This window comes from Oreochromis aureus, linkage group 14 (assembly GCF_013358895.1).
Source record: "Oreochromis aureus strain Israel breed Guangdong linkage group 14, ZZ_aureus, whole genome shotgun sequence".
NCBI classification, from domain to species: domain Eukaryota; kingdom Metazoa; phylum Chordata; class Actinopteri; order Cichliformes; family Cichlidae; genus Oreochromis; species Oreochromis aureus.
In genome coordinates this window covers 32525389-32551532 of record NC_052955.1, presented here as the reverse complement: position 1 = coordinate 32551532, position 26144 = coordinate 32525389, and the positions used below count along the sequence as shown (strand labels likewise).

The 26144-nt window shown below is 41.2% G+C and overlaps 1 protein-coding gene across 1 annotated transcript in view; it reads left to right on the top strand.

Moving 5' to 3' along the window:
* Positions 1-25200, top strand: part of dpf1 (D4, zinc and double PHD fingers family 1) — a 44467-nt gene extending 19267 nt beyond the window's left edge. Inside the window, exons 5-10 of the mRNA XM_039622489.1 lie at positions 82-209; positions 1535-1624; positions 2539-2617; positions 2720-2851; positions 21884-22003; positions 25120-25200. Of these exons, the coding sequence (XP_039478423.1) occupies positions 82-209; positions 1535-1624; positions 2539-2617; positions 2720-2851; positions 21884-22003; positions 25120-25181 (611 nt within the window). The 3' untranslated portion in view covers positions 25182-25200. The remainder of the gene's footprint in view (positions 1-81; positions 210-1534; positions 1625-2538; positions 2618-2719; positions 2852-21883; positions 22004-25119) is intronic.
* The last annotated feature ends 944 nt before the right edge of the window (positions 25201-26144 follow it).

Here is a 26144-nt window from a genome sequence, read left to right as displayed (position 1 = left end):
GGCTCTGTCAGCTCGACTGTGCACGCCAGCGTGAAGTCGAGCTCTCTGCTGCTTTCTGATTGTAATCGTCTCGTTCCGCAGACTACGAGGCATCTTTAAAGAAGGAGGGGGGGATCCCAGACGGTCCCGTGCTGGAGTCGCTGCTCGCTGGGGAAACCCTGGACAAGAAGGTAGAAACCAAGGAAGAAGAGCCCATGAGCGAGTGTCAGGTGAGACGCTGCTTCCTCTTTCCTCTGTCGTTTCTCTCTCTGTAGTTCTTTGTTGCTCTCCACGTCTTGTTGTTTTCTTCTCATGTCAGGCTGTCTGTCTTTTTTTATCCATCTGTGTTTGCGTTTCTTTGTCTGTCTATGCCTTTTTGTGTGTGTGTGTGTGTCTCTCTCTCTCTCGGAGTGTGCGTTTTGGCGGTAACATGGGCTCCTGCGGCTCCTGACAGCGTGTGCGAGTTTCCCATCACTGCACTTGCGGCTTGTTGTTTTACGGGGATCCTGCTCAGTTGTTTCACAGACCAACTTTAAAAATAGTTTTCTTTTTTTCTTCTTTACATTAAAAGTAAACATAACTTATGTGCAAAAACTTAATGCCCATCTGTCTGGAGTATTTCACCAGCTCGAGGCTGCCGCTGTTGAACTCTCACGGACAGCTAATCAATCAGCAGTTGAGTGAATAGCGCTCACAGTGGCCCTTTGAGAGCTGGAGTCGTGTTTAGGGCCTCTAATCCGGGGCTTCCCCCAACTCCGGCTCTTTAGCAGGCAGGCGTTATACCGTGTGTCCCATCAAACACTCAACTGTCAGCTTTTCACAATTTTCTTACTACAATATTTGAGCTCAGTGTCTGAGATATTCCACACACCGTTACATGAATATATTTGAACAAAGCTGGTGTCTTTGTTAAAATAGATGTTTAGTCCTACTAAACCTCTTGCTAATAGAACGCTAAAAGCCTCTCATCCAAGAGGGGCACTCCACTGATTTTACGCATAGTCTTCAGCTTATTCATCACAACGAACTCTGCACAGCCTGTGAAGTTTCTAATGACTAGGCTGTAATGCATACTCAAGTGAAGCTTTTTTGGGGGAAAAGGGAGATTTAGGACACAAAGGAGTTCAGTAAAACAAGCTATCAATTTTAATATAGGAAGTGGAAGTATGCTTTTGTAGGCTGACCCAAAAGGAAGGGTATGTCTGACAATTCTGCCTGCCTTTGCTCATTCTGTTATGCCCCCCTAAACCCACGATTTGCCCAGTTTTATTCTATTTTCATGATCTACCTGTTTAATTGAGAAAATTGTGATTCAAATGTTGTCAGATTTTATTGCAACGAAATGGTGAAAGTATTGGTTATGTTCAGTGTTAATAGTGCTTTCATGCTGGGATCATCCAAACAAGTTAAAATCAGCAGGAAAGTGCGCAATTTAATTTAAACATACGGGCTCATGCAGGGTAAAAGGAAAAATAAATGACTTAAGTGATAAAAGGAAAGGAAAGGAAACTAACCTGTCCATCTCTCCCTTTCTGTTTCTATATCTCACCAATAGAAGCTGCTTGTTGGGGATTTCCCTCATGAGCTGGAGGCGGACGACATGGATGAAGATGTTCCGAAGCGCAAGAACCGTACCAAAGCACGAGTAAGGAAACAGTTACATTCTGTCTTTTTCACAGAAATTACTTACTTGTTAATGTGGAAGAGCAGAATCAGGAAAAAACAAATGACCTAGTCTGAGCTCAGAGCTATCAGCTCTGAATCTGTGTCCTGTCTGTAAGACATAAAGGCACGCAGTGTTGGAGACGTGACAGTGATTACTGGAAACTTCACATAAGTGTAAAATATAAGTTAGAAATCTTTTCGTGCTTTCTCTGTGTACCAGACTTTGAAGTGAAGTGTCATTACACAAAACTAGAAGTTATTGCAAATAAATGCAAACAGATACAGTGATTAAAATCATGCTGGGAAGGCCTCTTTTATAACATCTTTGATTAGATCAGACAGGTCTTTTTTTCCCCACACTCTTTTTGGGCATCCTATGGGAAGATAATCAAGTGTTAGCAATGCATTCTGAAAGTCACCAACTCTCCCTCTCACACACACAGACACACACTCTCACACAAACACACACACACACACACACACACACACACACACACACACGCAGCGTGTTGTGTAAGCACACACGCCACACATACACCAGGGTTGCTAATTGGAACTGTTGCTCCCCTGCTAGGTGTCATCAGCCCCCTCCTGTTGGAAGTGGAGCTTTACACTGAGAGCAGATGATTAGAATGCAAACGTGTGTGTGTGTGTGTGTGTGTGTGTGTGTGTGTGTGTACTGTGAAACACCCAAGTGAGGAGTGTGCTGCTATGCTTCCTTTATTGTGTTTGAGTGTACAAAACTTAGTACATAATAAGTGTGGAAGTTCAAACTTTTATGATTATATTACATGTATTTTTACAAGTGTGTGTGTGTGTGTGTGTGTGTGTGTGTGTGTGTGTGTGTGTGTGTGTGTGTGTGTGTGTGTGTGTGTGTGTGTGTGTTCTCTGCAGGCCTATGGTGTTGGGGGCATGAGAAAGAGACAAGAGCTGCCTGCCATTGAAGACAGAGACAAGCCTTATGTCTGTGACAGTGAGCGTCACATTTTCTATGGATTCATTTAAGTTTCTCCTTTCTCGTTTCTTCTTGCAAACGTAGATAAATCTAATATTATACACTGCGTGTGTGTTCCAGTCTGCGGGAAGCGCTATAAGAACCGCCCAGGGCTGAGTTACCACTACACTCACACACACCTGGCAGATGAGGAGGGTGAAGAAGACTCAGAGCGACACACGCTACCCTTCCAACGCAAGAACAACCACAAGCGTGAGTCTGCACTTATGTGTCTGTCCATTTGCAGGTTGTTGAGTTTTCAAAATATTTGTATTCAGAACAGACTAAGTATAAAACATTTTCAGGGTCATACCAACCATCCTTCATAATCACAGCTGATTGCCTTGAAGTTACCCCAGTGGCATTAGGGATGGGTACAGTGCTGACAAAGCCAAGTCCAGTGTACAATTGTGTGCATTTTATAATAAGATTTAAGCTGATTTTTCAGCTCTCTCTTATTCACATTTCGGAACCTTTTTCAACCCCAGTCAAACAATGTGAGCTTCCTTAGTAGAAGAGAAAGGGGTTAAACATGCATTATAGGACACACTACACCCTGCAGTGGGACTGAAAGTTTGCACTAGTTTGAGTCTGATGGACGCAGATTGTCACACTTTTGTTCTCTGTTAACTCGAAGTCTACAGAACGTGGCACATGACACTTCAAAATTAGCATGACTGCCCTGAGGCAAAGTTAGCCCTAGGCTAATTTTGCTCTTTTTCTTTTCTTGCAATGTTTAACCTTTCAGTGATTTGGCTGCTGTAGCCCTGAGCTAATGTCACTGTCAGACCGCATTCAAACTTCTACTATTACCACTGTATCAATACTGTATAGAAACTTTTCAGAAGTGACAAGATAGCGATTTCTGAATGTACAAATGCATCATTATAATGTAGTATACTTGCTATTCATAGGGCGGGATGAGGGAACACCAAAACAAGCACATGATTATCAGTCATGCCAGTCGCAATGATGAATGTATATTTGAAATAAAGCACAACCACAGTGTTTAATATAAGCAAAACAACAGATGCATTTTTGTATATGTTGATTGTGTGCCTGTGTTTTGTGCCTGCTCTGCTACCTGCTTTCAGAGCGTGCACACACAGACCAGTCGCTGTGAGGTTCTCGCCATGAATCTGGGTTTGACAAACTTTAGCAGGAGCTGAAGTTGTTGCTTTTAGATGTTTTATTTACACCTGCAGCTTTGTATGGTTTCCTGCAGCAGCAGGATTAATATGTGCACCTTAAACAATGTTCATTTTTCACATGGGACACAGCAGGAACTTAATTATTAATTATTTCCGACACATAGAAAGGATGGGTCATGACGTGTGAACTGTTGATCTCTTCGGTAAAGTTCAAAATATTGTTCTTAAATTCTCAATCACTACTTGCAGTAGTGATTTTTTGAATAACTGTGAGCCTGGGTGTTTACCGTGACTAATCTTAGCACAAAAAGTGAGGACATTTGTTTTTGGTCGATCCTTTTGTTGTTGTAACAATGCTTGTCTAATCGATGCAATAAATCTCATACTGTTGGAAAGCCCGTGTATTTCCCCTTACATGGTGCCGGATTTGAAAATTAATTTGCGGGTTGAGCAGCAGAGTTGCCAACTTGCCAAGTCTTCTCTGTCAACGTCAAACAGCTTCTGCTATTCACTAGCTGGGACCACATCCTCATTTTAGGTTTGACAGCATTTCTAGTAGTTAACGGCAGATGGCTTGAACATGAATTGAGGCTGTGGGTAGAGGAAGGCCTCAGTGGCGGTGGCTCCCAGGCTGGGCAGATCCCCATGTACTAATGAGAAGTGAATGAACTGAAAAAGGGGAGGGAGGGTGGGGCACAAAAACGAGAACAGACAGCTTGTAGAGCCGGTGAGGTAATATATAGAGAACCGGAAGGGTATGGAGGTGTGGTCCCAATCCTGATATTCAGATAAGTTATCTCCTATTGACTCTTGTTTTGAGCTCCTGGTACCCAAGATGCTGACAATTAGGAGCCTGATTGCTGCCTGATTAGCATTAGTGGTCAGCTGGTGTCTGCTCCAAGCATGCCAAGTTTGACTGATCTGGATAGGGCCTGTGGCATACAGCAACTGTAAGATGATGCTCTGCAAAACCAAGATGCAGCATTATTTGGAGCGAGCACTAGTTCCATATAACAGTTGATATCGGATATAGGCTGTAGAGTGGGTGTCCCAAAAAGACTGCGTTTCCTCATCCTGTCCACATTTAGGAACCACAGTCTTCTACAGATTTACAGTCAAGGTGTGGAGGACGATATGGCCGACAGCTCTATACCCAGACAATCCAGAACAGACTGAACATAGCCACAGAGAAGATCTGGCAAGTTTTTCATTAGAGCAACTCACATACTCAACTCTGCTGCTCAACCCACAAATTGTCCTCACAAACATGGCACTATTTAAGTGGAAATAATCAGACTTTTCAACAGTGTAAGATTTTTTGGGAAAAATGGGACCAGATGGTAATAATGACAGCACATTTAACACATTTACTGTGAGATTAAGACAAATTAGATATGTTATCACGTAGAAACTGTTTTGTGTATTTCTGACAACATTAAAAAAAGAACTTTACACTTGTGATAGACTTACACCATGCCATCTCTCCTTATGATTTCAAGAGTTAAAGTAGCAATTCATCTAATTAAATTCACCAACTAAAAATGAGTACTTAGTCAAAAAAGGTCTAATTCATGCACACTGCATGAATTAGATGTAAGGGGCACTGGGAGATCTGACCAGGGCACTGAAAGTTAGAGAAATGAAATTACCCAGACTGTAAAGGTTCTTCTACCCAATCATCATCTATCTTACTTAATCGTATACTTCAGCATTTGCTGTGAATGCATATCAGTTGTTAATGAGCTTTTAACTGGCGCTGATCAACTTTAAAGAAGTGCTAGTTTACAAGTCACACTACAGTAAGGGGCATTTCCATCACACTCTTTAGACATCAACTTCTAGTGTATGTACATTTTAGTTTACAGGATGCAATATGGCTGCAGCTATCAAGGGCCTAATGAGAATCTCTTAATGCAGTGGTCCATAATATCATGAGGTAGTAATGATGATAGCGCTCGCTAATGCCTTCAGCTCTTCTTGAAGAGAATGTCGACAGCTATGCTGGGTTACAGATGAAATTTTTTTTCAGACTGACTAAAGTATCTAAACCATTAACTAGCGTTTTGTGACATTCATTAGCTCCAAAATATGAACTCTAGTGTATATAGTGATTTTTCTCTAATCTCACAACATTCATATTTGTAGTTCTGACTGAACAAAAAGGAATTAATAACAATAAAAACAAAATGAAAAAATATGGGTAGCTGCACTGGCATCTTCCAAATTATTCTTTTTAACATTAGTATTCAAAGTTTTGCAATGGGTGTATGCATTCCCATTCTCTGTTTGTATGGTGTGTGTATAGTAACACAAATGTTTAAGGTGGTGCGCTTAACAAACATTACACCTGCATTAGCATGGTCATTGTGAGCGCATTTCCATGATGATGTTACAATTAAGCTTAAAGCACAAGTGTGTCCAAGTGCTGTTAAAATGTCAGAGTTTAAGAAAGGAAATATAAAGTGACTAAACCCGAGTAAACACAACACAGTTAAAAGAACTTGAAATGTAAATATTTAATTCAATTCAGGTTAATTCAGTTTTATTTGCACAGGGCCAGTTCACAACAACAGTTGTTTTACATTTTAAGGTAAAGACCCTACAATAATACAAAAAACCCCTAAAAATCAGAGAACACCCTATGAGCAAGCACTTGGCAACAGTGGGAAGGAAAAACTCCCCTTTTAACAGGAGGAAACGTCCAGCAGAACTGAGCTCAGAGAGGAGCAGCTGTCTGCCATGACCAGTTGGGGCTTGAATATGGAAGATATGTAGTCCTGCTTGCGTGTGGCAGTTAATAACCGTGCTGCAGCGTTTTGGACTAACTGGAGTCGGCTAAGCACTGACAAATTGACACCTGAATAATGATTATTATAATAGTGAAGCTGGATCGCTCTTTTAACGTTTCCAAATCAGAGAAATTGTTTCACTTTTGCTAGTATCAGAGATGGAAGAATCTAGTTTTAATGACTGTGTTAATGTATTTGTCACAAGTTAGATTATTGCAAATGGTTTTTAGAATTTCTTATAGGGACAATATTGTAAAGGTTAAAACACAATGACTTCTATTTCCTGTTCATTTAAGTTAAGAAAATTTAAAGCTATCCTTCAAACAATCCAGTAAGGTCTTCTGAAGAATCGTGAATTTACGTTTCGGTAGCATATAAATCCGTGAGTCATCTGCATAGCAATGACATGATTCACCGTGTTTTTAAAAAGCTGAGCCCAAGGGGAGAGTATAAAAAAAGACTGGGCCAAGAATGGACCCCTGGGGGACCCCATATGAGCACAGGGTTATTGAGGAAGATGTAACCCCCAGTCTAACTGTAAAACTTTTGTTGGTTAAATAACATTTAAACCATTTTCAGCACAATTCTTTTGATTCTGAAGAAGCCGAGAAATAAGAATACTATGAAATACGATATTAAAATCAGGGCTAAGGTTTTAAAAAATTACATGAATGAATACTAAAATGACAGAATCCTCTAGGTCAGTAATTTTTATTGTTAAGAGGTTTTTTAACACTTTTAAAAGCACAGTTTCAGTGCTGTGGTGTGCTTGAAATCCAGACTATTAGTCCTGTTACAAACTGAAGCAAAGTTGTAAAGTATGTAAGGTGTTATACAGTTTATTTTAGCTCATGCTGAAGCGTCCAGATCACAATTCTCAGAATTATATTCATATTGGATTAATTAGACACCTTGTGAGTTAAGATGCAATGCAAATGCTTCCTTCCAGTGCAGGGACCAGTGAGTCCAGCAAGGCACAAATTAAACAAGCTGATTATTCGACTTTAATGAAGAAAGATTTTTTTATGCCTCAATTTTTATGCCTAAGCCATACTTTAACCGCTGTTCACTCAGCCAGACTGATTTTTTAAATGAATAGCTGCATACTTGGTTTGGCAAATGCAGTAAACTGTAGTTTAGAAACATTTGCACTTGATGTAAAAAGGCCCATCACATTTGATAACTTCAAAGAAATCATGTTCACTGCCCCTATTTTTCACTCGTTTTTCTTAGAAACCATTTAAACTTGTCCCAGGAATGACACAGGTGTAACAAACATAAATAATGGTAGGTTTCCTGTTGGTTTTCCAGTGAGGCTGCACATACAAAACAGAGCCCTGTTTCCCTAAAGCATTTTAAGGCCCATTGTAAGTCTGCTGACTACAGTCTTAGTAAAAAAGATGCCTTTGGGAAATGGAGCCCAGGCCCAGGCACTACATGAAGCAGTTTATTAGACTGCAGTCAATATATATGTAATTGCTTACAACTGTCTTTAACACATTATTGTGCATCATGAAAAAAGTCACACCTCTGTGGACATTTATTCTCTTTAAAACTCACCTCGGTTTCCTCTCATGCCACATTATTCCCTCTGTTATTTTTACCTATTAAATAAAATGAACTGTGAGACATAAGTGTGAGAATTATTGAAAACTGGCAGATTTCCCGAAGCTATAAAGGGGCCTTCTGTAAAATCTGGAGGGGCACAGGTTTGTACAGACATTATATGGCACGAGAATGTCCAGAGATCACCTCTGCAGTGTGATTCACTGAATGGTACTGTAGTATATGCTGAACGCTGCTGTGGGTGTTTGGCATCCCAAGCCTGCACTTAGCACAAGGCTACAAAGGCTCTGCTAAACGTATCATGGGTACGATAAGAGAGCAATAAGTGCCAATGAACAACAAGTAAAGCAAATATTTAGGTTTCTATGAACAGGTTGTGAATCAGGCCTCGACTCTTGATCCTGTCAGCTCCAGCATCAAAATTGCTCGGCTTTTTTTCTTTGGCTATTTGTTTTCATCCCCCGGGCCAGTTTTCTATTGCCGTGTTCGGCGTTCAGTGTTGTCTTCTGTTTGTGTGCTTTGTTTGTTTTTTGAAGACTTCTTTTAAGGACAATAGCATGCATTTATCCTACGGGAGATTGTGTTTTGGTCAGTAATCATGAGTAAATTGGCTACAGTTGTTCACAAAAAAAAGGAAAAAGAAATAGCTGTGGACATTTGAAAGAAGAGCACAGACGAATCATCCTCTTTCTTTGTTCCTCCTGGTCTTAAAACAAGCAATTTGCTCAGAATAGAGCACACAGATAAACACACAAAACACACACATCCACATTATCTGCACTGCAACAATGTCCACAGTGAAACCACGCTGCCTCAATTAATTGGCAGTGTGTGTTTTGTGTTTTTAAACTGGCCGTTTGTCTGACAGAACACAACAGTCCTTTATATATATATATATATATATATATATATATATATATATATATATATATATATATATATATATATATATATATATATATATATATATATATATATGTATATATATATATATATATATATTTCTCTCTATATATATCTTTGAGTGTGTTTGTAAAATGTGTGTGTGTGTGTGTGTGTGTGTGTGTGTGTGTGTGTGTGTGTGTGTGTGTGTGTGTGTGTGTGTGTGTGTGTGTGTGCCAGGCTGCAGTATTAGGTCTCTCCAGTGGAGGAGAGCAAGAGAGACAGCATTTGAATTGTTTAATATCCCCCATCACTCCCTCCCAAGCAGTCAGAAATCACACACATGGTCACGTGAACACACACACACACAGTCAAACACACATGCATGCACGCACATGCACACGCACATGCGGCTTCAGAAAACGCAATCTTCTCTGCTGAAATGAAAAAGAAAGCTTAGCCTTTTGGTTGGTGTGTTTGTATGTGTGTGTGTGAGTGTGTGTTTGTGTGTGTGTGTGTGTGTGTATGAGAGAGAGAGACTCCAAATGCACAAGTGCATATGCATTTGCAAGACTCTGTGAGTGTAAATGCATTGATGTGCGTGTTTGTGTGTGTCTATATATGTGTGTGTGTGTGTGTGTGTGTGTGTGGGTGCAACATTTTACATTTACCCAGTCTGCCAAGTGCCATGGAAGAGGCTCCACCACCCTCCACCCTCCATCTTTTGGTATATTGCCACATATGTAATAATATTAATACGGCTTCCCTTGAATGAGAGCAACCCTGCATGCATAATTCATGCTATATTCTGGCTGTCTAGACACTATAGCATGTATGCAGCATCCCCGACACACAAGGGTGAGCCGAAAAACACACAAACTTATTAGAGAAACTATAAAAGTCTGTTTGGGGTTTTTTTGGAGCCTCGCCCCTCTCTGCTCTCTCTCGCTCTCTCTGTTTTTCCATCAGCGTGATAAACGACAGATTATTCCACGAGGAGATGAGCTTTTCCTTCCCTCTTGCTCTCCGAGTCCATCTTTCACCACTTTTCTTTTCCTCATCTTGCTCTGCACCCCCCTCCCGCTTTCCATTCTCTCTCCGTTTGCTTCATCCATCTGCTTTGGCTTTCCTTATAATTAATTTCTTTGTTTGTGTGTACCATCGCTAAAATCAACCACCGTTACTAACCCTCCACGTATTCCTGGATCCTAGCTGATATACTGTTTACTCAAAAATGAGCCGCGCCATTAAAATTCATGACCGCACAACATACTATGTTTCTCTTTCTCCAAACAGGAGAAGAAGTAGAAGAGGCTGGAGGTTAGAGCAGAATATTGAGAGGTGGGGGTCTTTTTTTGGCATTGGTGTGATGGTTGGAGGGCTGGGGGTAGGAGACGGAGACGAGAGGGAGGAGGCTGAGGGGGGAGAAGTAAGGGGGATGTTTACTTTAGAGGTCGGCCCTGCACTGTCCACCTGAAAATTGGTTTTGTGGACATCAATAGAGAAAAGCAGGAAAAAGAGGGAGCGAGACAGAGAGCGAGGAAGAGTAAAATAATGGGAGAAGAGTCGGGATATAAGATGGGTAGATAAAATGAGAAGAACCCAAACGGAGCAAAACAGCACCTGTGAATACAGGAATGGATGAGTGAGTGAAATAAAAGAAAAAACAAAAAGAGAAGGGGGGGTTGTGTGGGAGGGAGTGGGGGAGGGAGGAGAGGGGGACGGGGGTGTAGTTGTCATTAAAGCCTCCTCTCTCAAATCAGAACTGAGATTCAGAGGCCACTTTATCTGGACGGACAGACGGTCCTACGGTGTAGAGCAGCAGGGACACAGAATGTGTGTGTCTGCGTGTGTGTGTATGTGTGTGTGTTATTAAAAAAAATGCACCTAACACACGCACAATGCATGTCCATGATTGTGCGCACGCCTCTCTGTGACACTGAGCTGCGTGAGAGTGCTGTATGGCCAATCACACCCAACTCCAAATTTGTGTGTGCGTGTTTGTGTCTGTGTGTGTGAGTGAGACATGTAATTGAGCCCTTTGAAGGTCAGTATCCCTCTGTTCCTACTCACCATTGTTGGTTGTTGTGGTTTTTTTCCCCACTTACATTTTTTTTCTTGTGTTTCAAAATGGCCTCCCCGCTCTCCTCCTGCTCTCTGCAGGCAGAAGCGAAGCAGGAATTTTGATCAACCAAACACTGAGAACCTGAAATGGCCACTACCCACTTTGTGTCTGTTGTCATTCAGCTGTGCTCAGCAGTGCCCCCCTCTTTCTACTTCCATCTGTCTTTCTCTTCGGAATATCGGAAAAGGTGATTTGAGGTGTTGGAAGACTCCGGCAGCTCTCGTGTTTATTGCGCTGACATTTATAGCAGTGTCACTGGGCAGATACAGATGTGTGTCTCTACTGGGACTAGTCTTTGTCAGTTCGCTGAGTCTTGTAAGATGGGAAGTCTTTGCACTAAATGCTGTTTGCTACCAAAACCTGATGGCTCTGACTGTAAGTCCTAGGGACAAAGTGGAGCAATGGCTTAATGTTTCATGCACTCATTTTGTCCATGTTTAAATGCCCTTAGTGTTTAATAGACTTCTGATTACTGTTAGCTTCATCTTATAAGATTTTGAAGCATGTCTCCTAAATTTCTTTCCATGGCCAGAGGTTTAATTGCATACATGGTCAAAAAAAAACAAACCCTCCAGCTTAAGAACACAGTTTTAAAATGAATGTATTTTTCGTATTACTTTTTTACGGATATTTTTCCCCCTTTTTTAACCACACATAGAATTTTACAGTTTAAAGACATTTTTAAAAAAAATTCTGTAAAAAAAGACATCTTCCATGTTTTTCCAAGATTTTTTTTAATAGTTCTTTTTTTAACAGTCTTATGACATTTTTTGACAAACTCGTAAAATGCATACCTGTGATTCGTTTTCATGGACACAGTTAAGCCCAGTTTTTTTTTTTTTCATTTCATTTTTTTTGCTCTCATATCTCAGCCCGTTCAACGTATTGCATGCATATCTATTGCTTTATGTGCATTCACAGGAAGTGAAGTTTTATTAGCTTGAATGGGGCAAAAAAGTCTGCATCTGGAGACTGTAGGGGTTGGTGGCTTATTAAGTAATTTCATCTGTCCCCAGGACCCACAACTCGAGTCCCCTGGAAGCATTTATAGACATTTTCTGCCGTTACTTTGACACTTCTTTTGTTGTTTTGTTAAATTTAGTCATTAAAAACTTCTCAAGTTTAGGAACCAGAGCCACTCTGTTGTGTTTAAGCAATGAAACTACTTGTTTAGGATTAGAAAAATGTCTTTTTTTGTGCAGATACAACAGATGATCTTAACACTGTGTTCCCTTGGTTGACCTGTCCTCTCTGGGGAGTCTAGAGAACACATGTGGTACAGCCAAAAAACTACATCCTACTACATTAAAGACATGAATCCTGTGACAGGTAAAAATGGAAATATATTCTCCATTACATCAACAAAGTATAGTTTTTCCTGATTATCTCATGTTTTGGAATGAGATCATGCTGGTCTTAAACACCACCTACAGACGGACATCCACTCTAACCTAAACACATGGCTGATTGTAAGTTTCAATTCAAAGACTAATTAAACTTTTAGCTTAAGTCATGTCCTTTCATTGTGCTTTAATATGTAGGAAATGTATACGTTAAACTTGCTACATTAAACTGACCTGACTTGGTTGAAACAGCAAGACATAAAAATGAAAAAATGATTCGATTATAAGACAAATTATAAAAAAACATCTTAAAAAGTAGCTGAATATTCACCGCAATGCAGACAACTTCATTAAACTGGAAAGGTTGGTGTATATTTTTGTGTCGCTGGTGCATCCATCAGTACATTGTGAGTATTTTCCGATGGCACATGTGGAAACAGCATTCATTGCTTTCTGGATGTGTTCTGAACTTTTCATGTACTCGAACGTTCCTTCTCAGCTTTTGATTGGTTGATTGTTGCCGCTGCTGCACGGCGCAGGAAAAAGGAAGGGAGAAACGGCTGTTGCCTAGCAATCCGGTTGCCATGGATACCGCCAGGGCTCCCTCCTAAAGAGTACACTGTTATGTACATTGAAAAGAGAGAGAGAGAGAGAAAGAGAGTGAGAGATAGATGGTAGAGGAGGAGGGAAGGAGAGCTATGGAGAGAAGAAGAAAAAGGATGGAAGGAGGGAGAGGGGGAGAGAGAATGAAAGAAGGCAGGGTGGAAGAAGTTGAAGTGGAGGGAGAAGGAGCAGGAGGGGGTGCAGAGTTCATTAAAAATAACATAAAGAATGGGAGAGAGACAACAGACAAAGAGAGAAGCAGAGCGAGAAGCAGAGAGTTAAACAGACTGAGAGAAAAAGAAGACGAAGAAAAAAAAAACCCTCTTCATGATTCATCATATAGATCCCCCCAGACAGTTGGAGTGGTGAAGGCAGGGTAATATTGGAGTCTGCTTCATTTGGTATTCTGTCTTAAGATGTGGTGTTGTGGCTTGCTGGATGGTTGTTCTGTGGTCCCTCAGTTGTCTTGGCCATGTTTGGATAAGCCTCCCACACTACCACACCACAACCCCTCCCCTACCACCGTGCCAAATCCACGCTCACCCTCCAGCCATCTCCTGCTGTCTAGTTTTCTGTCGGTGAATGGATTTACCGCAGCCGTAAAACTTGAGCGCCACGTCACGCTTGTAAATTATTGACGGAATAATGCAAACATTAGAAAGAGCGAGAAGTAAAAGGTTTGAGGGATGCAAACTTTTTGCACTTGGTCTAAACTACTGCGTTGTTACTCCTGGGAAGCTGCCAAGCCCCCACGCACAGTAATGAAGCCACTTGCAGCTCTTGTTTGTCCAGAATAAAATTCCAATTAGTAGTTAGCACAAGCAGCATTAAACGCAAAGATAATGCCACCACTTACAGAAACTCACACTCTTGATTTCAGTGTTGCAGTGGCACAACAAAATGCAATCTGTGCTCTGCTTTTTTTTGACAAATTTTTGCTCTTGTATGCATATCTATTCTTTCTTTTCTTTTTTCTTTTTTTCTTTTTTTTTTTTTTTACCCCCGGTTGGTCATTTTTGACATTTCCATGTGAGAGCGCAGGGCTGACACTCCTAACATAGTGGACCATGTGAAGTAGGGCCCAATTCAAACAGGATTTCACAGTCACATTCCCAGCTGGCTCTGTCCCTGGAACAAAATAGGATTAATAATTTGCATTTTAACTCTTTGCGGACAGGGACACAAGCCACGGAGCGGTTCTTTGTAAGAGCGTGCATGTGTGTGCACAAAGTTTTGCACGCATCGGCATTTCCTGCGTGTGCACGTTTGTGTGTGATTTCTTTACATGCATGATTTATGGGGTGGTAGTGTGCGTCTGTGTGTGTCTGTTTGCTAAATGTGCACATATCAGAATACTGCAGAGCCTGACGGATTGTACGCTTGTGTGTGCGTGTGCCTGTGTGTGGTTGTGTGTGTGTGTGTGTGTGTGTGTGTGTGTGTGTGTGTGTGTGTGTGTGTGTGTGTGTGTGTATCTTTGTTCCTGTGGGTCAGTGTGATTACAACGCAGCCATAGATCAAGTTTTATTATGCACCAAAACTGCCTCTGTCCTCTTTACTTTGCAATGTCATCTTTGAGAGCACAAGCTCACATTGCACACACACAGAAATGCATGCATCCAGTCCCACAATGCATTGGGAGTTACGCAACCTGCTGACTGGACATGAGTAAAAGTGGTGCTTGTGTATGTGTGGTTGTATGTGTATAGGGGTGGGGTGCAAAAAAAAAAAAAAAAAAAAAAAAAAACTGGGGGAAAAAACAGAATAAGAACAGAGCATGATGGCACCGGTGCAGGCACCAGTGTGACAACAGATGGATTGCAGGAAAGAGTTCCAATTTCCTCTTTGAGAGTAAAGCAGAGGGGGGAAAAATAGAGAGGCCAAATAAGGAAGAGGGAAACAAAAAAAAACAGAAGAAGAAGAAGCACAATGAAGCAGAGTGAAGAGATCGAATCAGAGGCAGAGGGAGCAGCAGCAATAATGAGAACGCATGAAAGTGCAAGGAGGAAGACAGGGGGAGAGGATGGAAGAAGGAGGGAAAGGAGGAAGATGGAGAGAGAGCGAGAGAGAGCGAGAGAGGAAGGAAGCTAGTGACTTTTCATCTGTGACTGACGGTTTCCATCTGACTGCATCTCTGCCTCGTTGTCTGCATAAAAAAACCTCTGAAAATGTCTTCTTGAGCATTTGGGATTTTGCATCTGTGTGAATGTAGTCTGACGTGATTTGTGCTCTATATGTTGCTTGTTTCTTTTCCCTTTGTTTCATGGTAAAACTGTACGATATCTCAGACTGTAATTGCATGTGTGTGCGCGTCTGTGTGTGTGGCTGCAAGGGGTTACAGGGACTCTCATTCATCACATTAAAGAGAGCAAGAGGGGGATGGGACTGAAACTGGACGGCAAAAGTTATTATTAAAAAGGCTTGGTTGTAAATCTCGGTGTGTGCGCGCGTGCGCTCTACTGTATGCGTGCGGTCGCGGGTGTCTTTGCCCGTGTGCGCAGACGCTGGCGTTGTGTATGTGCGTGCATGCGCTTCTCCCGAGAAGCTCTCCTCATTAAGCAGCGAGGCGACAGGAGTGCAGAGTGTGTGTTTTCACACGCCGCTGCTCCGATACAACAGGAGCCACTTCTTCTTTTTTCTATTTTACCTCCATACCTCCTCTCTCCTTTGTGCTTCCTCCTCCTCACCCTCCTCATCCTCTTTTCTCTTTCTTTTTGCCTCATCTGTTCCCGAAATCCTCCCCTGCTCCTCTCTTCCCTCACCTTTGTACCTGATCCTCATGTCTTCTTCCCATCTGCACCTGCCCTACAGGGGCGTTTGCTGCCTTCGGTGATCGTAAAGACCAGACAGACGCTGGGACGAGAGCATTCAGACATCACTTGTTAATTCCTGTCTAAACCTCAACCTTGATCAATCAAGTTTTGTATTTTTGTGACAGTGGTATCCATGGAAACGCGCGTTTCTTTCTCAATGGCCGAGCTTACCTTTTTGTGTATCTGCACATAACGGCGGTAGGACAGAAGAAGATGAAACATCATAGTAAATTCAGTCAGTTCGAGCAGATGTCATGCCAATACCATGCTTGAATGTGCTGAATAAAAAAAACAGAGGAAGGAAAAAGGAGTGAAATTATGAGAAAATTTAAAGGAAAAAGTGAGGTGGAAAAGAGAGAGTGCGAAAAGTCAACAGGTAGGCCTGTTATCTCGTGTGTGGGGAGGCCAGGGTAATTCCCTTTCGGATGAAAGCGCTAAATTAATGAGGCTTCCACTGTGGTCAGCCAAAGGAGGAGATTATCAACCAGTCAGTCAGGCTGAAGCGCTGGTTTCATGTTAGCGTTGGAGGGAAATGGAGAAAAGGGGTGAAGGAGGAGGAAGAGACGCTGGAGGTGTAAGTAAGAGAAAAAAGAGCAATGCTGGGGAGAAGAATTCAGGGTTAATTTGAGCAGCGCTCACAGACACAGAAGTCATGACTTCTTCATGGCGCCTCTGTATTTTTTATTTCCTTCCACCATCCATATGATCTTTAAATAAGGAGTTAAAGAGCAGAGATTTCTTTATACTATTTCCATTGCATGTGACTGCAATAAACAGCAGCAACAAAATGATTTATTGAAATGTATTCTCTTTGTTACTAACATTTATTGCTCTATGAAAGTCCAAATGTTTGGATTTTCTCTTTCTTCTTTAAGTAGTCAAATCAAAAGGCTCAGATTATCTGAGTAATACATAACCACAAAGGTGAAAACAAGATTTTTTATGACTAGATAACATTTTTAGCTTGTTTTTTCAAGGGGCAGTGATGTGCATCTAAAATGATGCTGCTTTTTTTGGTATTTATCTATAGGAAAAATGCACGCTCTGGTGAGGAAGCAAAACATGAAAAAGCAACTTAAAAATAACACCTTCTCCTCTTTCTTTGTGAGAAATCCCCAGTTTCATAAAACCATTAATAATAGTAGTAATAACGATAATTTAAAAAAAGCAAACAAGACAAAAATAACTTTGAGCGAATACAGTTAGTGTGCAAAAAGTAATGTGACACACCTCAGCTGTGCAGACACAACGGCGTGAGGTTGCTCGGAGGGCGAAAAAACACAAGGTTACCGAGGAGCAGCGTGAAGGAGGAAAGGAGAGAGAAAACGAGACGGGGTGGGAGAGAGAAATTATAAGCACAGGGATGGGGAAGAATGGGGAAGGGTAGGTATTGTAGCAGGGGGAGAGGAGGTGGGGGTGAGGAGCATTTGAGGATTCATCTCTTGCTGGATAATTCCCAGGAGGATCTCTCTCCAACACTTGAAAGCTGTGAAGTGTGCGGTTCTGCTCATACTCCTCCTGGTAATTGGAAGAGGAGGGGAGGGTGGGAGGGAGGGAGCGAGGGAAAGGACAGTCAGGTATAGGAATGAGATATGGAGGTAAGAAAGAAAGGAGAGGAAAGGGTGGTTGAGGCAGGTTAAAATTTTGGAGATGGAGGTGAAGAGAAAAAAAGGGGACGGGTGGGGAAGAGCCAACTGCACTGAGGGGTTCTGGAGGAGGAAGAGAAGGAGAAGGAAAGGTACCTGATGATTGCCAGTCTTTTCATTCTTTGGTATATATCTCTTTTATTTTTGCTCATTAGCTCACCCCCCTTTATTGCCTCGCTCTCTCTATCGCCATTCTCTCCCTCCTTCCCTCCCACTATTTGCCGGCAATGGCGTGTCTGTGGTTGCAGGCAGCTTCTGAAACATGGCCACAGGCGTTTAATCATTGATGGAGTTTTTTTCCTCCACGCAGGCAGGCCAGCGGGCAGCCCCGACTCACTCACATGCATCAGGACCTGCTGATTCACTCTCAGGGGCCTCCTAGCACACACACACACACACACACACATGCAGAAATACAAAGGCAAACAAAGATCTGCACGTGCACACCCAACTACAGAGACACAGATGAAATACAGTTTGAATGTGTTTCATTCGTGTGTGTATCCACATGTGTGTCTGTCTAGTTTATCCCGCCAGGAATTGTGCGGTCCAGTCAGCAGCAGTGAGCCCAAATAAAAGCGGTGAAGATAAAAGCAATTTATTTGACCAGAACAAGAAGACAAAAACATGTTTGCATTGGCTCCAGGCCTGCAAGCCGCATATGTCTCTACAGCTTTATACATCCTCCTGCAGTAAACATCTGGCTGCACTGGTTTCTTTAGAAGTAAATACACTTAAATAGCTGCGGCATCCTCATCCAGGATCATTGCGCTCTTGATCGACTGTGTCCTGTGCTTCATTTTTATGGAGCAACAAATTGTCACACGGTTTGCACATGTGGCCCAGGATCCACGCCAGTGTGTGGGAGCTTGAGTTAATTGGTCCAGTGCTTTGGTTCAGACTGGAAGGTCTCTTTAAGTATGGTGGTAACACCCTCTGACTTTTCCTCCAGTCTTACCATAAGCTTGACATTTTTATTTACAGTGAATTCGTAACAGGGCACCACCGTGACGGGGTGGCTAGCACTGTTGTCTCACGGGAATCAAGAAGGTCCACCATCTGGTCGTAGCCTTTCTGTGTGGAGTTTGTATGTCACCCCGTGTTTGTGTGGGTTCTCTCTGGGCAAAGACTTGCAGGTAGTGGAGTTATTTATTCATTTACAATTACCCATTGATGTGAACGTGAGTGGGAATGGTTGTCTCTCTCTCTCTGTGTTAGTCCTACGACAGACTGGCAACCTGTCCAGGGTGTACCCTGCCTCTCATTCTGTGGCAGCTGGGACAGACTCCAGCCACCTCGAATTGGATAAGTGGAAGAAAATGAATGGATGGATGGATTTGAAACATAGCAGGACAATGACTTATCACTCTACATCTGTGCGTTGAAAACACTTGTACAAACATTTAGATGAGCTGAAGCAAGCCTCACCACTCTGCCGCTATTCTGAATACCTCTGGGAGCTATTTGGACAATTATTGTGAAGTACTGTCTATTTGTTTTGGACATAAAAATTACATTTTAAGAATCTCCAGTCAGTTCTGATCCACTAAAAAGTTTGCCGTGTTTGCTCGATAAAAGGTTTTCTAAACCTTTTTTTCCCAAGCAAGGTAAATTTTACCACCATCTTTGCTCTTGCTGTGATTTTCATTATATGTATGTTATATGTAATAAATGTATATTTACTCGCTGGGCCCATGTCCTCATTTTAGGTTTGACAGCATTTTAGTAGATAAGGTGAGGCTTAGACATGAATTGATTTGCAGTTTGGAGAAGGCCATGAAGGGGACTGGCGGTGGCTCTCGGGCCTGGCAGTTCGCCATGTACTAAATAGAAGTGAAGACGTTAAAGAATTGAAAACGAGAGGGAGGGTGGGGCACGTAAACGAGAACGAACAGCTTGTAGAACTGGAGGTGTGGTCCCGCTCCTGAAATTCAGATACTTTATCTCCAATATATGAATTTAGGATTCTTTGAATGGGATGTCTGTCCCTGATAATTTTTCTGAATGAAATACCTTTGGTCATCAGCAGCCATCAAGGATAGTGCTAGCCTCAGCTGTACTTTATTTTGCTAAGTGGCAAATATTAGCATGCCGGCATGCAAAGCTAAAAGGGATTTTCGTATGCCTGGGCTGTGTTCAGATTTTCAGATTTCAGTTCAGATTGTAACAGACAGACAGCAGTTTACAGTAAGCAGCAAGTATAATGACATGGTGGGAATTTTATGATGATTGATGAATTATTAATAGCTACAAAAGCACTAAAACATTATGCTAACATGCTAGCACACAGACATGATAGAGGTCTGATTGTAATATTAATCTAAGATAACTGCCCCCATCCCTAGATTTGCTGTAATGTACTTAAAAATGTAAGAACTGTATTTTTTTACATTTATTTAATTTTGGATAAAATGTAATTTTACCACTATTTAACTGCAGCTTGGTCAATACTATAGTAAGAAAAAACAGAAGAATATATTGGTGATTATGATTTTTTGTGTTTCATTTCATTTCATTGTGTTTTCATTTCATTAATTGGATCCACAAAAGACCACACTGGCTGGCTGATGATTTTTAATTAAGGGGGGAAAAATAGGGCAGGACATATCTGTCTAACCTTTGCCAGCACACCAGCCTGATGATGTGCAGGTAATTTTTTTTCTTCAATTAAACTATCATCATTTGAAAAAGCTGACACCAGCAGATCTCATTATATCACCACTGGCAGAAGAGATTATTGAGAAATATGAGGTTGCAGCCATTTATATTGAAATGCTAGGGGACTGCATAGCCACTGTTTTATACATACAGTAAATCTACTGTCACTGCTATCTCTGTTGATAGTCGATAACCCAATATAGATGGTATTATTCATGATTCTACAATACAGAGTATGAAAGTGCATAACCAGGCTCAGAGTTACGGTGCACAGTACTAGACTGTTCTCACGATATAGAGCCTACTGCTTATGGTTTTGCTGTAGCAGGTACAGCGCATCATTTCTTTCCTCTCCCATGTGTCTGCCTTTATGTTTGCCAGTCTCTCATCTTGATCAGGAGTTTTTTTTTCTTTTTTATCTCTCACTGGGGATTAAAGACGTTCCCTTTCGAGTAGAAACCCAATCTCTTCCTCTCACTCCACCTTCCCCTTTCCAACATCAAATTCCATCAAATTCACTCTCTCCTCCCCTTTCCGGCCTAGCAAGGCTCCACCCTTATAAATGGATGGATTAATGATCTCTCATAAGAGCACAACCACAGTATTGCTTATAGTGCTTCTTTTTGTTTTTTTTCCTGCGGGATGAATGGTTTTCCACTTGAGCTTGTATGTGTGTGAGTGTGTACCTGTATAATCCACTCTATTGTATCTTCACCAGTGCTCCAGCCTGGTGACTCATTGTGAAGGACCCGTCCGCTGCATTACATCTTTGAGACGAAAGCACACATACAAATAGTCTGCAGTGGTTATGTGATTGCTTCCATTAAAGTGATTATGCAATCAACAGTAGTGAGACAGGCAGGAGACAGACAGACAGGCAGGAAGACCAACAGTCAGACAGAGAGATAAGGGGTATGTGTGGATCACACACACACACATACAGTGATACTTACAGTATATACACAGCACTCAGGCAGGCAGGGGGAATTTCTCTTTTGTTAATAATTATTATGAAACGGCTTCACATGGAGCACTTGCCTCTCCGTGCTCAGCATGATGGCAGGTCTGTCCCGGCACCCCCCAACACACGCATGGACACGCGCACGCATCCAAAAGCACACGCACACATGCACGGGAACACACGGTCTCTCTCTTTCTGTCTCCCTCTGCTCTCCCTCCTCCTCCACTCCTGACAATATTTGCTAGACCCCAGGGGCTCCCAGCGGACGTTTCCTTCTGTTCGCTCCCACCCTCCCTGGGTGAGCCAGTGTTTGGAGAGTCCCAGGCTCCAGAGCAGGCCTGCGTTGGTGCTTATTTTACCAAAGTAAATATATAATAATGAGTGGTGACCAGGACTTAGTTACATGTCTCCTTTCTTTTTCTTTGTTATCTCATCATTTTATCTCTAATCACTCGTATTCTGTAATACTCCATTGGCCATGCTTCCCAGCACACCTCAGTGATGGCTGCTTTGTTCATCTGATATGACTTTTATAGGTTTTCCCTCTTCAATCTGTCTCACTGTCGAGAGACTGATACAGCCTCTTCACCCCGAGGCAACATTTCATAACACTGACTTATGAATTTACACTCTTGCTCTTCATCCTCTTTTCCCCAGGAGTCCAGTTGGGAGAAAGTTTTTCTTACCCCCTTTTTCTTTTTCTTCTCTCAGCCAAGAAAGCAGCGGATGGCTCAGTCATTGCCAACGGCTACTGTGACTTTTGCCTCGGAGGCTCAAAGAAGACCGGCTGTCCTGAAGACCTTATTTCCTGTGCGGACTGTGGACGCTCAGGTAGGGCACCGCTGAAGGGGATAGTTGGCAGAATGGCTGTTAAGGCACAGTTTTAAAACATTCAATTTCTTGGCTTAAGATTTCATGTTTACTACTTAATGTGGCCCTATTTTGCTAATTTCCAGATTTTTATTCTTGAACTTTGTAGCTTTGCACGATTGGCAGTTCAAAATAATCATTACTTGTCATATACTGAACCTCGTTACTGACCAAGTTCATTCATGGTTTGATATACTCCACTTCAACTCCCCTCCCTTTTAAGGCCACCAACTCTTTAAGGGAACTTTCCTCTGATTGGCTGCAGCTCATTAAGAGACTTTTTAATCATGGGGTGGGTGGGTGGTGGCTTCTGTGCTTCAAATGACCATATAAGGGATGACCCTGAGCAAAATGCATTGGAACTGTATATGACAGAAAGTAACAAAAAAGCACAATAGGCCCATTTTAAGTAAAATAAAGTTTTGATTCTTTTCATTAGTGCTTAAAATGGACCATACCAGTGTTTTTTGTTTTAGCCCATGTAATACAAATGATGTACAGTAAAACTAGAGTCCTTACTAGCCATTTGATTCAGTGTTTCAAACTGCAAGTGATTATCTTTAATTACACTACCTAAAAATCAGTTTGCACAGACTTGGATATAGCTAAGGGAAAGTAACCACACTGAAACCTTAATGTAGTAGTTGCCCAGACACTAAAGTGGTCACAATACCAGAGAACACAACATTAGTACAGCCAGGTATCATCACACCATGATTGTCAGTGAGCTGGTGGCTTTTCTTTTAAAGAGCTACTTGCAAAACTCAAAGAGGTATAGTTGTGGTCAGAAGTTTTCATATGTTCATCATGAGCATGAATGTCATGATTTCTTTGAACTGTCCTTTTTCCAGAGAATGATTATACAGCACACATTTTTAATAATTTTAAAAAACAAGAGCTGGGTGCACAACTTGTAACAGTATAGATAGAGGCTCAAATATATAAATATACCCACACTAATCAATTTAAAGCCCCTTTTCCATCAGTATCTACTGATCGACTTGACACGGATTGCCCAGGTTTTCAGGGTTTTCCATTATCCCATAGGACCGGGTACTTTTTTAGCACCTACTCGACTGCTGTTCCAAGCGATCTGAGCAGGTGCTAAAATCTAACGTTGTCAGTCTGCATGCCACTGATTGACTGGTCAGGAGCGTCACTCGATGACTCGTTCACGAAAATGAAAAACGCCGTTTTTAAAAACCTGGCAATGAGGGAAATGGCTACAAAAAACAACGCCGTGATCCCCGAGTCTGATGAAAAGCCACAGACTGAGCAGCAGGTATATCGTCGCCTTGACGTCCACCCTTTGTTGTAGCATTTGTGTTGCTACAACAAAGGGTGTCAAAGCAGGACGCTGTGACACGTTGCTATGACGACAACCATGCACGTTAGGTAGTATTGGATTATAATAGAAAAACAGCTGATCCGAGTCGAGTCGTGGTGATCTGTGGTGAGTCGATTTGAGTAGGTACTAACAGCCCCAGAGCATGATGGTACCACTATCATGCTAACAATTGGTATAGTGTTCTTAGGTTTTGTAGCAGGGGCATCTTGCTTGGTCCATTTTGAGTCCATGGTGATGTAAAACTTGTTTCACTGTGGACCATGACACTGGTGTTCCAGCAGTTTCTAGTTCATGTGTTAGGGTTGAGCCTTGGGGGTTCATATGTTGTTCCTGAACATCGTAATCAATTTCCTCTCATCTGATGGTGACAGTTTGAGTTTTCTTCCAGAATTTAGCAAAGCGATGACACATCGAAATAACTTGTACTTGCATACAATTGTTTGAACTGATGATCCTGGAGCCTTCAGTTGTTTAGAAATAGCTCCAAGACACCTTTCCAACCTATGTAAAACAACAGTTTTCCTTCTTAACTCTTCAATGAGTTCCTTGGATTTTCCCTTTGTTCTGGGTATTAAGTATCTGAGTATTCACAGTGAGTGCTGCCAGACAAATTCTACCAGTTGTAGACAATCATGATGACTAATGAGTTAATAAGTTAATGGGCCTTGTCAAGTTAAAAGAGCGTAGAACCTTTAGCAGCAGTTATTAAAAGATTTAATTGAGTGTCTGTATAATTTTGACCCCATGTGGATTAGAGAAAATCCAAAATAAATTCAAACTTGTGCACCAACTTTTTTTTAAAGTCATCAAAGATGTATGCTGTGCAGTCATTCCACCCTAGAAAACAAACACTTCAAAGAAACCATTAAAAGCCCAAAATGACCATCACATTCATGCTTCTGACCACAAGTTTAGCTGTGAAAAGAGCACATTACCTCTTCTAATGATGGTAAACAATGATGCAATGGGAAAACAACAGCATCACTAGCCAAAACTAACTGTGGTTAAATAATAGCAGATTATTGCTTTTCTCTTTGATGTAATATCTCATGATTATAAGTCACTGGAAGTTGAACACTGTATGAAAATTGATGGAAAAGGGTGGCTCTCTGGAAATCAGAAAATACATTGAAAGCAAACAACTTAAGCAACATGATGTGTTTTGGGAAATGGTGGCTGTAATGTAAATTGTTCTCAGACAGTTTCTCATTCCTAATCACATTTTTATCCCGACTTACAAATCAGGGCTAACTGCATTCATGCAATTCAAATGTATTCATTAAAACAACAAAACCTAATAATGATTGGATTTTTTAAAGAAACTGATTCTTCATGGGTTATAATGAACAACAAATATGGTTGGTAAAAGGTTTTTGCTGACGTCCATAACCAGAAATAGAGGAAACTTTTGTATAAAGGCGTGGAAATTATAAGTTGATGTGCATTATGAGAGACAATGTTGTGTATAACTGAAGCTCTTATTCTACAAATTTAATGTGGTCATTTCTGCTGATCACAACACTCTGCTCTGCGGTTCATGCAGATATTTTGCTGGCACTGAAATATGAATGGAACCAATAAAATGTCATCTCAATGTGACCTTCTTGTCTGGCAAGAAAACACAAAAGTGTTTAGAATATTATGTTCTGCCTTCAACACTAGCTTTTTGTACATCATCCAAGTGTGATTTTATAATGATTGTCTGTTTCTTCTTTCCTTTGATACGAAGAATCTGATTTTATGAGAGAACGACCCCCCCGCCCCCCCAGCATGTATTTTGACTGTGAATAGCAAGGAGCATTTATTTTAGTGGAGAGAGTAGAGAACATATTTGTTTTAATGTGCTTGTATTTTTGTTTTTTTATTATAAGGTTCATTTTGTTTTGGTGTGAGATGTGTTTGTACATTCCGGTTATCTGTATAAAAGCAGATGGTGCAGAATGTGTACTTATAATTTGACTGCATGTACTACATATTTTTTTTCTTCTCACATTTATGTTTGAAAAATAAAGAAGAGAGAAAAAAAAGGGTTTATGTGATTTGTAGTGAATGGGCTAGTGCATGCAAGACACTGGTATGGTCCTTCATAACTGGATGGTCAGAAAGTGCGGATGACATAACATTTCTATTGTCATAATCATGTAACAGTAAATATCAGGAAAAATTCAAATAACTGCAGAAAAGAAGAGATAGTTTGTTTTCCAAATGACTGAAATGTGGACTTCTGTTTATGACGACTGTTATTACTTTCCTGTCATTTTATTTAACTAGGGCAGCGTGTTCTATATAAATGCTGAATGTAGCCACTGGGAATATCCTGATAATCTTACCAACACAAAGAGCTGATCTACTAAGGCTAGCTGGCAATCTTGGTTAGCAAGGTGCATCCATAAAGCACCAGGCTTAAACTAAATTCTACTTGCTGAAAAACTGCATTTATATATGTGTTTTAGGACAACCACACTTGGAACAAGTAAATAGTCTAACTGAAAACCTGAGGGTTTATCAACTAGTTTACTCTAAACAGTACTGATGACGACTTGAAATTAGTGGCTGAGAAGATCATGTGGTCAAAATCAACTGAGAAGTAGGCTCATTTTCTCATAGACTTCTATGGAGTTGACCTTCTTGCTGACATTTCGAAAGAATGCAGGTTTAAGGCACTTCTAGCTTCATTTTTCAGACCCAAAAGCTCTGCCCATCTTTTATATACAGTCTATGTCTAAGACCAAGTTAAAGCAACTATATGGATCA